The sequence below is a fragment of the Vollenhovia emeryi genome, unplaced genomic scaffold, assembly GCF_000949405.1.
Source record: "Vollenhovia emeryi isolate VEMERY1.0 unplaced genomic scaffold, V.emery_V1.0 DF939142.1, whole genome shotgun sequence".
NCBI lineage: Eukaryota > Metazoa > Arthropoda > Insecta > Hymenoptera > Formicidae > Vollenhovia > Vollenhovia emeryi.
In genome coordinates this window covers 1,807,814-1,821,139 of record NW_011967224.1, presented here as the reverse complement: position 1 = coordinate 1,821,139, position 13,326 = coordinate 1,807,814, and the positions used below count along the sequence as shown (strand labels likewise).

Genomic DNA, 13,326 nt, shown 5'->3' with positions numbered 1-13,326 from the left:
TTGTTTAGGCGTTCTAAACATCTAAAGTGTAACCAGAATCAACTTTTGTGAACGGTTGGCGGATTAAAAAGGAAATTCTTACTCTTACGAAACTTGTTATATTTTTTCTACTCGGAGTCACTTAAGATTGGATTAGGATTGCGAAAGCAGTTTCGCAAACACAATACGGCAAGAAGTGCAACATAATTGTGAAAACAGTGTGTATATCCACCTCGCAAGGAAACAGATCGCCGAGGACCACGAGAAAACTCACAGCATTTCACTGTTGATCATCGTACGACAGCAAGATGGGAACAGCAAATGGTAAGACTTCCCAAGATCGTTTATCCAAGTATGAAACTGAGACGTGATTTATGAGACGAAAGATTAGTCTCGTTATCCTTGTCAAACCGTCTTGTTGTATCGACAGTTCGCTTCGTTCGTCAATATGCGTCCGGTTATCGGCCTCGTGTCTGGAATCCTTAACAGGCTAATATTACGTATAGTTAGCGTTTCAGTAACACCAATTAATATTTAGCACTTTCACCGTTTTGACCTTTCAATCTTTAGAATTGCACAATTCTGTATCGCAACCACCTGTAAGATTCTCCAAGGTAACTACAGATTTCACTCGACGGATAATTCGAACAATCGTCAAATATGAATTTTTTATAATATTATATTATAATATTATATTATAATATTATAATAAAATATTATAATAAACCTGAGACTGTATGACGAAACAATCTAAAAGCAGGATATAACGTAATACACATTGTCGCAGTTTTCGTGAGAGGAATGTGTTGACACAATCATTTCAATTACATTTCGACCATTTGCATGTAATTTTCTACGCCAGTTTACAATATTATCTAGAGTAATTAGGTAATAATAGCGGGTTATGCTCAAGGTTTCTAAAAGAGGTATTAGCTTGAAAGAAGAAACACGATAAGCGTCAAATACTGGAGTCATATTTTTGCAAAAAAATGCAACGATACGGTAGTACTTATAATCTGTTTATCCAAGCATAAATCAAAGCACATACGATTTATGAGACAAAAGATTAATCTGGTTTAACATCGTTTGACGTAAAGCGCGTATATAGTTTATGAAACATTACATAAATATTTCTATTCTATTCTCCCCCACCTATTCTCTCTTAACGAGCGAGCTTTTAGAAAAAGTAGAGTTAACTGGTCATACAAGATTCGTGGCGTAGCATGCGTATTTACATCAATCATGTAATCTTACATAACCGGCAACTCTATTTTACATTTTAGAGTTGATTATAGCGCGACAACGAGGCAGGGAATGTATCTTTATAAGTGAATGGAAATGTTTGTCGATAATCTAAAAATAATTTAAATACGCCGATCGAGATCGTATCTCACGATCAGCGTAATGTTCTCTTAAATTAAAAGCTAGATATTATTATCAGCAAAATTTACACACAGTGCACATTTAAATTGTGCACTGAGAAAAATATCCCAGCCTATCTAATCGGATAACCAATTACATATTAACAAACGAATATATTTAAATTAATTGTATATCCGACGAAATATAATCGGGTTTGCGATTATATTTCATCGGTAACGTATGCGCAATATGTGCATAATTTAACCGGAAAACTTAATCAGAAAAACCGATGGTTAATTTTCCATCGGAAACACTACTTAATCGATTTATCCAATGGAAACTTTTCTGTGTGCAAGTTTGAAAATGTATTTCTAAAAAAGGTATGCAAAGTGAAAGATATTTAAAATTGCAAGTTTTAACATAGCTGCTCATATTTAATTGTACGAAATCAAGTCGAATCGAAACGAAACAACAAATTCAGCTGGTAACATTGTCCTCGACCTCTGCACCGTTTAAAGTCGCGACCGTTTAGACAAAAGTAATATTGCTCAATTGCTAACGATGTCTCATTCAACATTTCGACGTTGACGAGTCTTTAATTCGGTTTAGCGCTTCAATTAAAGAGACACGCTAATCGTTATCTCCATCCAGAAGTTTATCCACTCCGAGAAGTGCCCTTCGACGAAAACGTATCCTCTTGCTTTCACTTGTTTTGTTACTTGCTGTTGTGCCCCGCGATAAAGTCCACTTCTCACATATTTCATCGATTAATCGCTGGTTTATCGAGGATTTTGAATGCCCCGATAATAATTAGCGCGAAGGGGTTATTAGCGAACAAGGGCGATCTTATGTGTAGATAAGCGGTAAGATACAAAGAGATAACTTTATCGTTATGATTTCACACTTTCGTGTAACTTTGTACGAGCATAAATACTCATAGAGCTTCTTATCTGTTTACTGTGAAAAACGATGCAGCAGCAAACACGAGTACATCTGCCGTGCACGTTTAAAAGTGCTTAGTTTCCAATATTCTTTTCTTTGCGATATCTGCGATTAATGCGATTATAAATATCAATAAAAAATTGTTAAAATTCTCGTAAAAGTTGAAAAGAAAAATTTGTTAATGAAAATTTGAAAGGTATAAAATATCAAGAAATTATTACTAACAGTAATATAATAGAAAACAAATGTAATAGAAAATGTAATAGAAAATACAATAATTTAAACGCAAAAATACATTGAATGAGAAAATGTATAAAATTTGCATTGTTAAATGCCTTTAAGTAAGAGTTACTTCGAAATTTGATGGCATGTGCGACTGACAATAAAAAATGAAGGTTTTTAAATGCTCGGGATTGGGAGCACGTGTTGTTAGGGCAGCGATAAGTTAGCTAAAATGAGGTATAGACCACGAGGGTCTGGCCGTTCGATATTCCAACGAAGAGACCTCATGGGGCGCGCGGGAACGAGAGGGAAATAGCAGACAGAAACAGCAGGCGGGAGCCAAAGTAAAAGACGAGGAGACCAAGTTTGATCGGTGTGATCAGCAAGGCCCGGGTACGGTATATGGACATGTAAAAGAATGTATACCTGCGACCGGAAGTAGAACAATGACGTAAGGGAAAGTTGATGACTTAAAGCAGGGCCGTAATTAACGAGAACGGTGAACGGAGGAAACTCGGTCGCGTCGGCGCTAACGAAAAAATGAGTCATGGTCGGCATCGACGATGATGTCGACGTTCGTCATCGTTATAAGTTGAGCAGCTGATGGTAGGGGAATCCCAGGTACGGCTACACAAGGACAGAAACCGAAGGAAATGCGACGCGTGCTCAAACTTGCAGATTTTGCAAAGTGTCTCTTGCAGATGAAGCAAAGATCACGATTGAAAATAATTGGGAGGAAAAATGATGAAGCAAAGTACCGATTCTTAATTACGCTTCTCCGTTACCGTGGCACTTGAGAACTTATCTACGAATGACAGAGAGAGAGAGAAATATGTTAATCTCAATTTATCCGAAACGACCCACGAAGTGTCATAAAAGATAAGGAGTGCGATTTAAGTGAGAATAGTGCTCCATAAAGGCAGAAAGCGCTACGATCTTAAAAGATCAAAGGGGTATTGCGAGCGATAAAAATTGCGATAAACTTGTAAGATGTAAGCCGTATATTTTGAAATGCGGTCGATATTTGTCAAACGATAACTATTGCAGTTATGGACGGCGTGTGAAACAACATTGCATGTGATAATTGGCGCGGTAACTTGAATTCTCTAATTCGACTGCGCGGTCGGTTCTACGGAAACGAGGCGCACAAAAACGTTAGATAAAAGTTATCTAGTGTTTGCCTTCATAAACCGGTGATTGATCGCATTCCTGATGATGCGCGAAAGCGCCGCGCAGCTAGTAGATGTTTAGTTGTGTCCCTGCCGGAGCATTGAACCCCGTTCAACTCGAGGCTCTACCGAGGCTCGACAGAGCGCCCCATTTAGACACGTTCCTGTAGCCGAGTTTGCCACGACTCAGGGCGCAAGTCTTCCTCTCGGTCGGTCTCTGTGCCAAGCAATTTATTCGATTCGCTCACGTTCAGAGACTGGTCGCAATCCGGAGCAGCTAAAATCCCGGCTCTCTGTCGCGTCGTGTACAACCGCGTGCTCGTCGGTGTTTCACAATGAAGGAGGTCTCCTCCTGGTGAAGTTACGGTCAGCAAGTGACATCGGTCGATCAGCGTTGACGAGGAATTACTGCGCAGCCAACCAGCTAAGCAGCCAGTCAGCCTGGCCGGAGTCGGCAATTTCGGAGCTCAAGTCCGAAACGACGGCGCCGCGCCGCCATTTTAGCGCGAGCACGTTTTCGCAAATTGCCTTGTACCCGCACGCGGCACGTTGCGGAGAAGGGTTTCGGAGTCTGAGGCGGGGAACGATCCATCTGCGAGGCGCAGCAGCCCGGTGCGGTGGCGGCAACACCACGAATGAGCGCCGCGTCGAGAAAACACCCGCGCGCAAAGTGATTTCTCGCAGGAGAGTGGCGTTTTCTTTTCCGTTTCCTAATTTGCGGGCGATCGAGATCGGGACGTACTATTGCGCACCAGCGGCAACGTATACCGGCGCTATGAGTAAAATGTTGGACACAAACTATCGCACTGTGTTCTCTGTACTTAGAAGTCCCGAGGAGAGTGAAGAGTTTAAGCGGATCATCTGAAAAAATCGCGTAGCGCAGGAGAAGCCGTCGTTTTTCCGCGAGGACGATCGTATTCGCAAAGAAAGTGCAAAATCTGTTGGTGTTCGGTGTAGCGAAGTCCTTCTCCTCCTATCTCTTCGTTCGTCACACGTATTTTTCATTGTCAAGAACTGAAACGTCTCCGCTGACGTAATCAATGATCTATTAATAGACCCGTGATTTCGAGGAACGGACTGATTCTTGTAATATCGCGCAACTTGTTTCTCTTATCGATTTGGTCTCATCGGAAGGAGAGAACTTACTCACACGTCAAGTGATTTCAGTACCGAGTGTGCGCCCAGCAATCTCGTCTACTTGAAAAGAAAAACTGACACTCTCGCATTTCCCGAGGGGAAAAATATCGCAGCGTGGTGCGCGAGTGAAAAAAAAAAGCGTGAGCTGTCACAATCTTTCTGCCGATCGAGACATCCCGACGGCAACCCCGGATACCCCTATAACCCGTAATGTATTTGCGATCGCGCCAACGAGCAGCACAAGGGAGGTACGAGCACACAAGAGAGGCGGTAGGAGCTGGTGTAGCGGCCGCGTGCGGTCCCAGAGATCACGGATCGTCGTCTTCGAGGGCCAAAGGTGGAACGCAGAGGAAAGCGGCGAGCCGTTATCGCGATCTAGCGTCAGCACCGCAGCCGCAACCGCGGCCGCTACGAAGCGGCTCCGCAGACAGAGGCTCCGCTTCGGACTTGGTGTACCTGAAACGCGGCATGAGCGAGGGTGAACGAGCGGCGATCACGCCACGAATCGGCTGGCGAAAGCTCACCGACCCTGGCGACTGACACGAATCCAGGAAGCCGAGGGCAGGTCCGAAGCGATAGCACCAACTACCGCTGCTCGCTCATCAGCATCCTCGTTTTCCTGCCACTCTCTCGACGACCGCCATCGGTCTATGGTCCTGGCACAGCCACGAGACGGCTTTCAGAGTCCGTAGGACGTGGTCGTCATCGTCATTGTCGTATCTCCCGTGCCAGCTCGATGCCGGCCAGATGCCGGATAACGCGCCACCAAGACCCGCTGCGAGGACCTTGAAGAGGGATCCCGAGATGGCGGGCAATCGGTGTCGGTAGCAGACGGGGTTAACGTCCCGAAGAGCGCAATCGTTCAAACGGCACCCACGCCTCGTCGTACCTCGTGTAGCTCACCGATCACCTTCGGCATTCTTTCTTCTTCCCCTTCGTCTTCGCGTTCCAATGTCCCGGCTGCATTTTTAGTCATAGCAAATAACGAAACTCTGTCTCACATCGAGCGATCCGAGGTGGCCTCGAGAAGCACCCGTATACGGACAATAATTTGTTAGGTACTAAGGCTAGTGTTAAATTATAATACGTATCCAGTAGGGAAGGCAACAGGTAACAAGGGAGGCAAGAAAAAGCCGTACAGAGATAGAAAGAAATTCTTTTCTACATTTACAAACCTGACGATCCTCGGACGGGCAGTAGAAAGAGAGAAAGAAGAGATTAAAAAAGCATGAGATGCAAGTGCGTTTAAAAGATAGTATTCCATTCGTTTGACCATTTTCAAACCTCGTTTCTCTTGAGTCACCTTTCGGTTGAGCTGCATTTTCTCTAATCGCGAGCATGCCGCCCACGCCGAACAAGCTAAACCTGAGCTTCACCAGAAATGCGTACAGCGTTTTCGGTAGTCGCAACGCAGCTACCGCGAACGAGCATCAGCGCGAGCAAAAGACGGAACTGTTGGAGGGTAAGGATTATAAGGAAGCAAACATCTATCTCGTATTCTCGTACGTTCGTCACATTTTTCGTTTCGTGGTCATTGATACTGCTCGACGTTAAATAAACGCGTTGTCCCATTCTACCTCGCTACTTTACCGCGATTATCCTCGACGATGACCGCACAATTTCCATTCTCTCTCATTCCCCTCGTGATTTGACGGGATCGGAGTTATAAAGGCCACCAGCGGCATCATTATCGTCAGAAACGCGCCGCATTCTGCACGCGCCTGCAACCGCATCATTAACAACAAACGGAACCTTACGAAACGCCGCGGAGAAAGTGTCGGATATAGTTTACGATTGGTGAACGAACGGTTCAGGACGATCGGCATGCGAACGGTCTCTCGTTGTAACGACATTGACGTCATTTCAGGTACTAGAGCCAATGGCCTTCTACATTTGAAGAATGGCGTAGATTATATCAATCCCGGCGAAGAGGACCAGATGGAAATTTACGGGTAGGTCACTCGTGTTGCGTCACATAATCGTTGGTGAATTCTCCTTGAATCTCGCAGCCCGCTTAATAATCTCCGCTTATTATCGCTACAGTTATAGACGAAACCGCGTGCGGACCGTTATTATCTGGTTCCTGATTGTCATTACCGGAGGCTTCCTGAGGCTGATATTCCACTGGGTGCCACATCTCATGCTCTTGGCCACTCACACCAAGTGCTCTTTGGAAGAGGCGGAAACCGTTTTGTTGATTGAGAAGTTTCAAGGGAAGCACACGAGTTATTACGTGAAGAAGTTGAGGAGCTTGACTGCCCAGGAAATTATGTTAGTAATCTTTTCATTCTTGTAAATGTATCCTGTAAACGTTAACGAAATCAATATCGATAATTATTATTTTATTTTCCAGTAATAAATCTTTTCACGAAGAATCTCTGATCGATGAAGCATGGGACGGCAGTGTTATAACCAGCAGGGAGGAGAAGGAGACTTATCCGATGTTGTCCGTGCATCTTTGCGGGGGTCAATTCAAACGTGAGAGAATCAGTGTACTTTATGCGACCTGTACATATCAAATGTAGGACAGTTTCATTACGCGAAGGTCTTTTTAGAGGTGCCATCCATAACCAACTTTAATTGCAAAAAGCTGACCTACGTTTGGGACCCGGAAAGATCGGAATTCCTGAAACTGCGTGGCCTCGACACCGACGTTCTGATATCCACGTTACATCAAGCGCAAGGTCTCAGTTCTCAGGAACAGTACATGAGGTAAAAGTCGAATCAATCCCAGCGTCTCGTATCGAGAACTTGGCGTCATCAATTATGGTACATTTACATTTAAATTAATTGGACAATTTACATCTATAGGCGCAACGTTTATGGCAACAACGAGATCGTGATTCCCGTGAAAAGCATATTCACGTTACTCTGTCTCGAAGTGCTCAATCCGTTCTACGTCTTCCAACTATTTAGTTTTTGTCTATGGGTCGCCGACGACTATTATTATTATGCCATGGTGATTCTTGCGATGTCAAGCGCCGGTATTACAATGGCAGTCTTCCAGACGCGACGAGTGAGTCACCTCTCTTCTTTTCCAGTCATTACCTCGTGTCGTTGAACTAATCGAATTTTGTTCTTCTCAGAATCAGCATAATTTGCGCTCGACGGTGCATTCGTCTGACGTCGCCACTGTTATGCGAGACCGTACGACCGGCCAAACCGCGGTAGTGCCGGCTGAACGCTTGGTACCTGGCGACGTCTTGGTCATCCCATCTCACGGATGCCTAATGCCATGCGATGCTGTGCTGCTCACTGGCAACTGTATCCTCAACGAGTCTATGCTGACGGGAGAATCTGTACCTGTCACGAAAACACCAGTTCCTTCTTCTAACGATGTGATATACAATACCAAAGAACATGCTAGGCATACGCTCTTCTGCGGTACCAGAGTTATTCAGACGAGATACTACGGCAGTGAGAAGGTGAACTTTGAATTTTCTATTTATATACTTTCATTTTTTCCAAATATAAATAATTGTGGTATGATATTAGGTGCTTGCGGTGGTCATCAGAACAGGTTTCAATACCAGCAAAGGCGATCTTGTGCGGTCCATCATGTATCCCCCGCCCGTGGATTTCAAATTTGAGCAAGACTCGTACAAATTCGTCATAATGTTAGCATGCATAGCCAGCATCGGCGTCATTTACACCGTTGTAACGAAAATAATGAGAGGTGTTCACGGTAGTCATATTGCTCTAGAAGCGTTGGATCTTGTTACTATTGTAGTGCCACCAGCATTGCCAGCTGCCATGACGGTCGGACGTCTCGTGGCACAACGTAGATTGGAAAAGAAGAAAATATACTGTACGAGCCCGAGAACGATTAACGTGTCAGGATCCATCGATTGCATTTGCTTCGACAAGACTGGAACGTTGACCGAGGATGGTCTAGATATGTGGGGAGTTGTGAGCGTATCGGATGGAAAATTCCAATTGCCCGTCAAGGACATCACTAGTCTAGCGTTGTCTGAGATTCTTATCGGCATAGTTACTTGCCATGGCATCACCATAATCGATAACCAACTAGTAGGAGACCCGCTCGATCTGAAAATGTTTGAATCCACCGCATGGACGCTGGAGGAACCTGATGTATCCGATACATCCAAGTTCTCCATGCTATTCCCGACAATTGTCAGACCGGCGAAGGATTCCAAGCTTCTCAAGAGACTGCCCAACGATTTAGGCGGTCGACAAACGCTCAGTCGACAAAACTCCATGTCTTCCGACGTGATGGACGGTATATCTCTTAACAACCTCCACGACGCTACGTTCGGTGATTCTGCGACAGAACTGGAGCAAGGACTGGAAGTGGGCATTGTCCGGCAATTTCCCTTTACATCGAGTCTTCAGAGAATGAGCGTCATCACTAGGACATTGGGCGCCAATCACTATGATCTTTATTGCAAGGGTAGTCCAGAGATGATCCTCAGTCTCTCAAGAGCCGAATCTAGTAGGTTTCTACAATGGCATAAATTTCAATAATTCTACTTTTACGTTTTAATTTTATTAATACCAAACTGATATTTGTACTTGTTCTATTTATAGTTCCTTCAGATTTCGCAGCTGTTTTGCAAGAATATACATCCGAAGGTTATCGAGTGATCGCCCTCGCGCACAAATCTCTGAACCGTCTTCCGTATGCCAAGGTGCAACGTATAAATCGTGAAGCCGCCGAGATCGATTTGACATTCCTGGCGCTGATAATTATGGAGAACCGACTGAAGCCCGAGACCTCACCAGTGATCGACCAACTGAACGCCGCTTGCATCAAGACGGTGATGGTGACGGGTGATAATATGTTGACCGCACTCTCGGTGGCCAGGGATTGCGATATCGTGAAGCCGGGCACGCCGGTGATTGCCGTTTCGACGAACCAGCAGAATCTGTTGAAACCGCATATCTACTTCACGAAGAGCGATAGTCAACCACCGCCAACCTCGCCAAACGATCAGCATGATCTCAGCGAAACAACCGAAATGAATAGCATGGCTAGCTTGGAAACTATTGAGAGCGGCTCCTTCGCCAACACCAAGTTGGAGAACGATATTAATTATCTATCGGATGAGTAAGTATCTCTATTTCTCAGCATCGCGACGTGGTCTATTAAAATAAGTGGGTAATGTGAAACTTACAATCTATTTAATAATTGCAGTGTGCAATATTCCAAGAATAAATACGTATTTGCTTTGACGGGAAAGACTTGGGCATTGATAAAGCAGTATTATCCAGAACTAATACCCAAAGTGGTCACCCGCGGTGCCATTTTCGCAAGAATGTCGCCGGATCAGAAGCAACAGTTAGTTCAAGAACTGCAGTCTCTAGGATACTACGTTGGTAAGTGCGAATATAAAAGAAATGAACTATGTTGTCTACAACGCGTCTTCAATGGAATGACAAATAAGTGCGATAACTTGTGGTGTAGACGTATGTTAACGATCTGAGACAAGGTTTCTTTTTTCACAGCCATGGTGGGAGACGGTGCTAACGATTGTGGCGCGTTGAAAGCGGCGCACACCGGGATATCCTTATCGGACACGGAATCCTCCGTTGCTTCGCCCTTCACTAGTCGCGAGACCAATATCTCTTGTGTTCTGACGGTGATACGCGAGGGTCGCGCCGCATTGGTTACGTCCTTTGGCATTTTCAAATACATGGCTGGCTACTCGCTCACACAATTTATCTCGGTGATGCTCCTCTACAGCATCGAGTCCAATCTGACGGACATCGAGTTTCTGTACATCGATCTATTCATTATTTCCATATTCGCTTTCTTCTTCGGTCGCACCGAGGCCTATGAGGGCTCGCTAGTGAAAATGGCGCCGCTCAACAGTCTCATTAGCACGTCGCCGATACTCAGTCTGGTCACCCAACTTGTGATCGTCGCGATTTTCCAATACACAAGTCTCTGGCATCTACGGCAGATGTCATGGTTCGTGCCATTCAACGCGACCGCGACAGCGGATAAAGATGACGTGGGCTGTTTGGAGAATTACACAATCTTCATCGTCAGTTCCATGCAGTACATCATCCTGGCGGTAGCGTTCTCCAAAGGGCCACCGTACAGAAAGTCTCTCTTCACCAATTACGGCCTACTCACCTCCTTCGTTTTCCTTAGTCTCTTCTCTATTTATCTTGCAATATGCCCCTTTGAGTGGCTGGCCAAATGGTTCGAGCTTGTGCTGCCCAACGATCTGGGCTTCCGTTTCATTCTGGTTGGCTATGGCGTGGTGAATTTCGTAATTGCGCTACTGCTTGAGTATCTCTTTGTGGAGTACCTCGTGTTTGGCAAGTTGCGCTATCGCTGGCACGACGTGGATAAATCTCGACGGAAGTTCTTAGCCATCGAACGAGACATGGCGCGTGATCTTAAATGGCCGCCGATCTCCCAGGAGCCGCTACCGGAAGCAGCGCCAAATTTATTAATCCGGCAGAATGTCACCGAGATCAAAATCGAGAAGCGGATTACCGAGCCATGCCTTCCCACCGATACCAGCTTCATGAACAATTCGCCGATTTGCGTCGGCTTCAAACACTTCGGATCTGCTCGCGAAGTTACCCTCAATCCCAGATCCCTCTTCGACGATTGTCGAAACACGGTGTCAATGCAGACGGTGCCGTGCTTCGAGGATATGGACTTGCCGCCGAAACAATCGAATGCGGAAACCATTGTAAAGCGACGACACAACTCGGAATCGGCAAACGGTATCAATCGTTACGAGAAACCTTACATGAATCACAATACCAATCCCATCGCCACGCTTCCCAGAAATCCTAACGCGACCCTTCAGCCGCAGAAGCTGAGGGACTTCAAGGATGTCCTAGTGCACAAGAGCGACGATCGAGTGTCGTCCAATACCGAGAACGTGCTTGAATTAGATATCCTGCCGTCCTGAGGTCCAAAGCACTCGAAAGATCGGTCGAGAGGTAGCTGAGTACCTTGAAAATCAACCCAATAGCTAATTAATTCAGAATATTATTCAATCTTCATTTCTAATCGACGCATTTAGAGCATCAGAACGATCATTGCGATATGAGACATAATCTAAAAAGCCGGGATCTCTGATACGACGATTTCGTGTCTTGAATGCCTGATGCTCTTGTAATCTCGATTTTCGATAACGCTCTCCTTCCATCCGGTATTTGTGATAGTTAGAATGCGTATTTCATATCAATTATGATAACGGTTCATTTTTATGTGAGAAGTGGAATGGCGCTTGACTCGAAGTCTATACTCGATCAGGCGAATTCTGAGTCGACGTATTGTATTTAGTCAGTACTGGTATCCACGACTTGGTGATTAATGACGTTACTTAAGCTAAGAATAAACCGGACGTTAGAACAGCATTAAAGCTGTTTAGTCATTACTTGCGATCTCTAGATATTTAATTAAACTTGATTGTCTCATTATTCTTTCATAGAGCAGCTCTTCTTTCACTTAGCTCTAATTAGTATTTAATATGGAATTTGTGTTGCACATTTGCATATTATGTATATGTAATTGCATATTACATTTATTAATATGTAATTAATATGTAACAATCATTATTTAATTTTTTAATTGTAAATTGCTTTCTAACTTAGGTTTATTTATATTTATCGACTCAGGCCAGGGTCCCTTTTGACCCATTCCTTTTTAACCCCTAGTCCTCTTCCTTCTTTCTCTCATTAGTATCCGAGAGCAGAAAAGTATTATTGTTATTTATCTTTGAAAGCAAGACATTGCAAACTGTATACTGTATATTATACAAAGGAGAATTTCTTGAAAGAAGCATAGTGTATTGCGTTTCAAATGTTTATACGGCAACATTTACCGCAAGATTTGAAAATAAAGCGTGGACTTCGAGAACAAGTCGGCGTGATAATAATATCTTTTTTCACTACGATTTGAATGAATACTTAAGCTAACTTGCAACTTAATCCTCCAAAGTATGTTCAGCTGGGACAGAAATTACCATTAACTACCTGGCCGCTATTCTCCGAGCACTCGATTCGATTTCCCGATGCATTTTTTATACCCTCGAGATTTATTTGTATTTATTCAAATAGCATGATTGTACATAAATAATTTATAGCGAGTGCATATGTGTATTGCATTTTACGAAACGATAAGATACGAGAAATAATTAAAAATGGTGGTTACAGATCAATGATTGCGATAGAAACTGATTTATTGAATTTGCTATTGTTAAACATTTATCTCGAAAGTCATTTTACAAAATGTGACTTAAACTGAGATGATGTGATGCAAACAGTCTGGTAGCTGTCAAAGAACTGCATATTTAGGCATATTATGTTAAGTAATGAAATTATCTTGAATATTATGAGACGTTATAAAATAGGTGAAACCGAAAGCGATAAAATGAAACATTGTCGTCGCTCGGAGCCGATTACGTACTGTTAAATAACTATGTCAAGAAATAAAAAGTGTGTACTTATGAAATATGCGCTACGGATATAGATACTTAATCGGCGTTGATTTACCTACGACGCTATAGTTCGTGTTGAAAAGTAG

At 43.8% G+C, this 13,326-nt stretch overlaps 2 protein-coding genes across 3 annotated transcripts in view; both read left to right on the top strand.

The window, feature by feature from the left end:
• The first annotated feature begins 227 nt into the window (after positions 1–227).
• Positions 228–13,254, top strand: LOC105566860 (probable cation-transporting ATPase 13A3). 2 transcript variants are annotated; one of them, XM_012021228.1, is made up of 11 exons: positions 228–303; positions 6,679–6,763; positions 6,855–7,082; positions 7,165–7,289; positions 7,367–7,523; positions 7,623–7,827; positions 7,898–8,236; positions 8,307–9,264; positions 9,360–9,879; positions 9,967–10,148; positions 10,278–13,254. In XM_012021228.1, the coding sequence occupies exons 1-11, from the start codon at positions 288–290 to the stop codon at positions 11,705–11,707; spliced, it is 4,245 nt and encodes a 1,414-aa protein (XP_011876618.1). In that variant the 5' UTR covers positions 228–287; the 3' UTR covers positions 11,708–13,254. The 2 variants fall into 2 exon arrangements, with proteins under 2 accessions (XP_011876618.1, XP_011876617.1); XM_012021227.1 differs by lacking the exon at positions 228–303 and adding an exon at positions 3,920–6,273.
• The window catches only part of LOC105566863 (CDGSH iron-sulfur domain-containing protein 3, mitochondrial), a 35,971-nt gene continuing 22,885 nt past the window's right edge, over positions 241–13,326 (top strand). Inside the window, exon 1 of the mRNA XM_012021231.1 lies at positions 241–303. Within this exon, the coding sequence (XP_011876621.1) occupies positions 301–303 (3 nt within the window). The 5' untranslated portion in view covers positions 241–300. The remainder of the gene's footprint in view (positions 304–13,326) is intronic.

Excerpts from the sequence above, each read along its gene's own strand:
- LOC105566860 (XM_012021227.1), top strand. The coding sequence starts at position 6,150 with ATGCCGCCCACGCCGAACAAGCTAAACCTGAGCTTCACCAGAAATGCG. Across the intron at positions 7,524-7,622 it reads TCTCAGGAACAGTACATGAG|GCGCAACGTTTATGGCAACA; the intron begins GTAAAAGTCGAA and ends TTACATCTATAG. Across the intron at positions 10,149-10,277 it reads GTCTCTAGGATACTACGTTG|CCATGGTGGGAGACGGTGCT; the intron begins GTAAGTGCGAAT and ends CTTTTTTCACAG.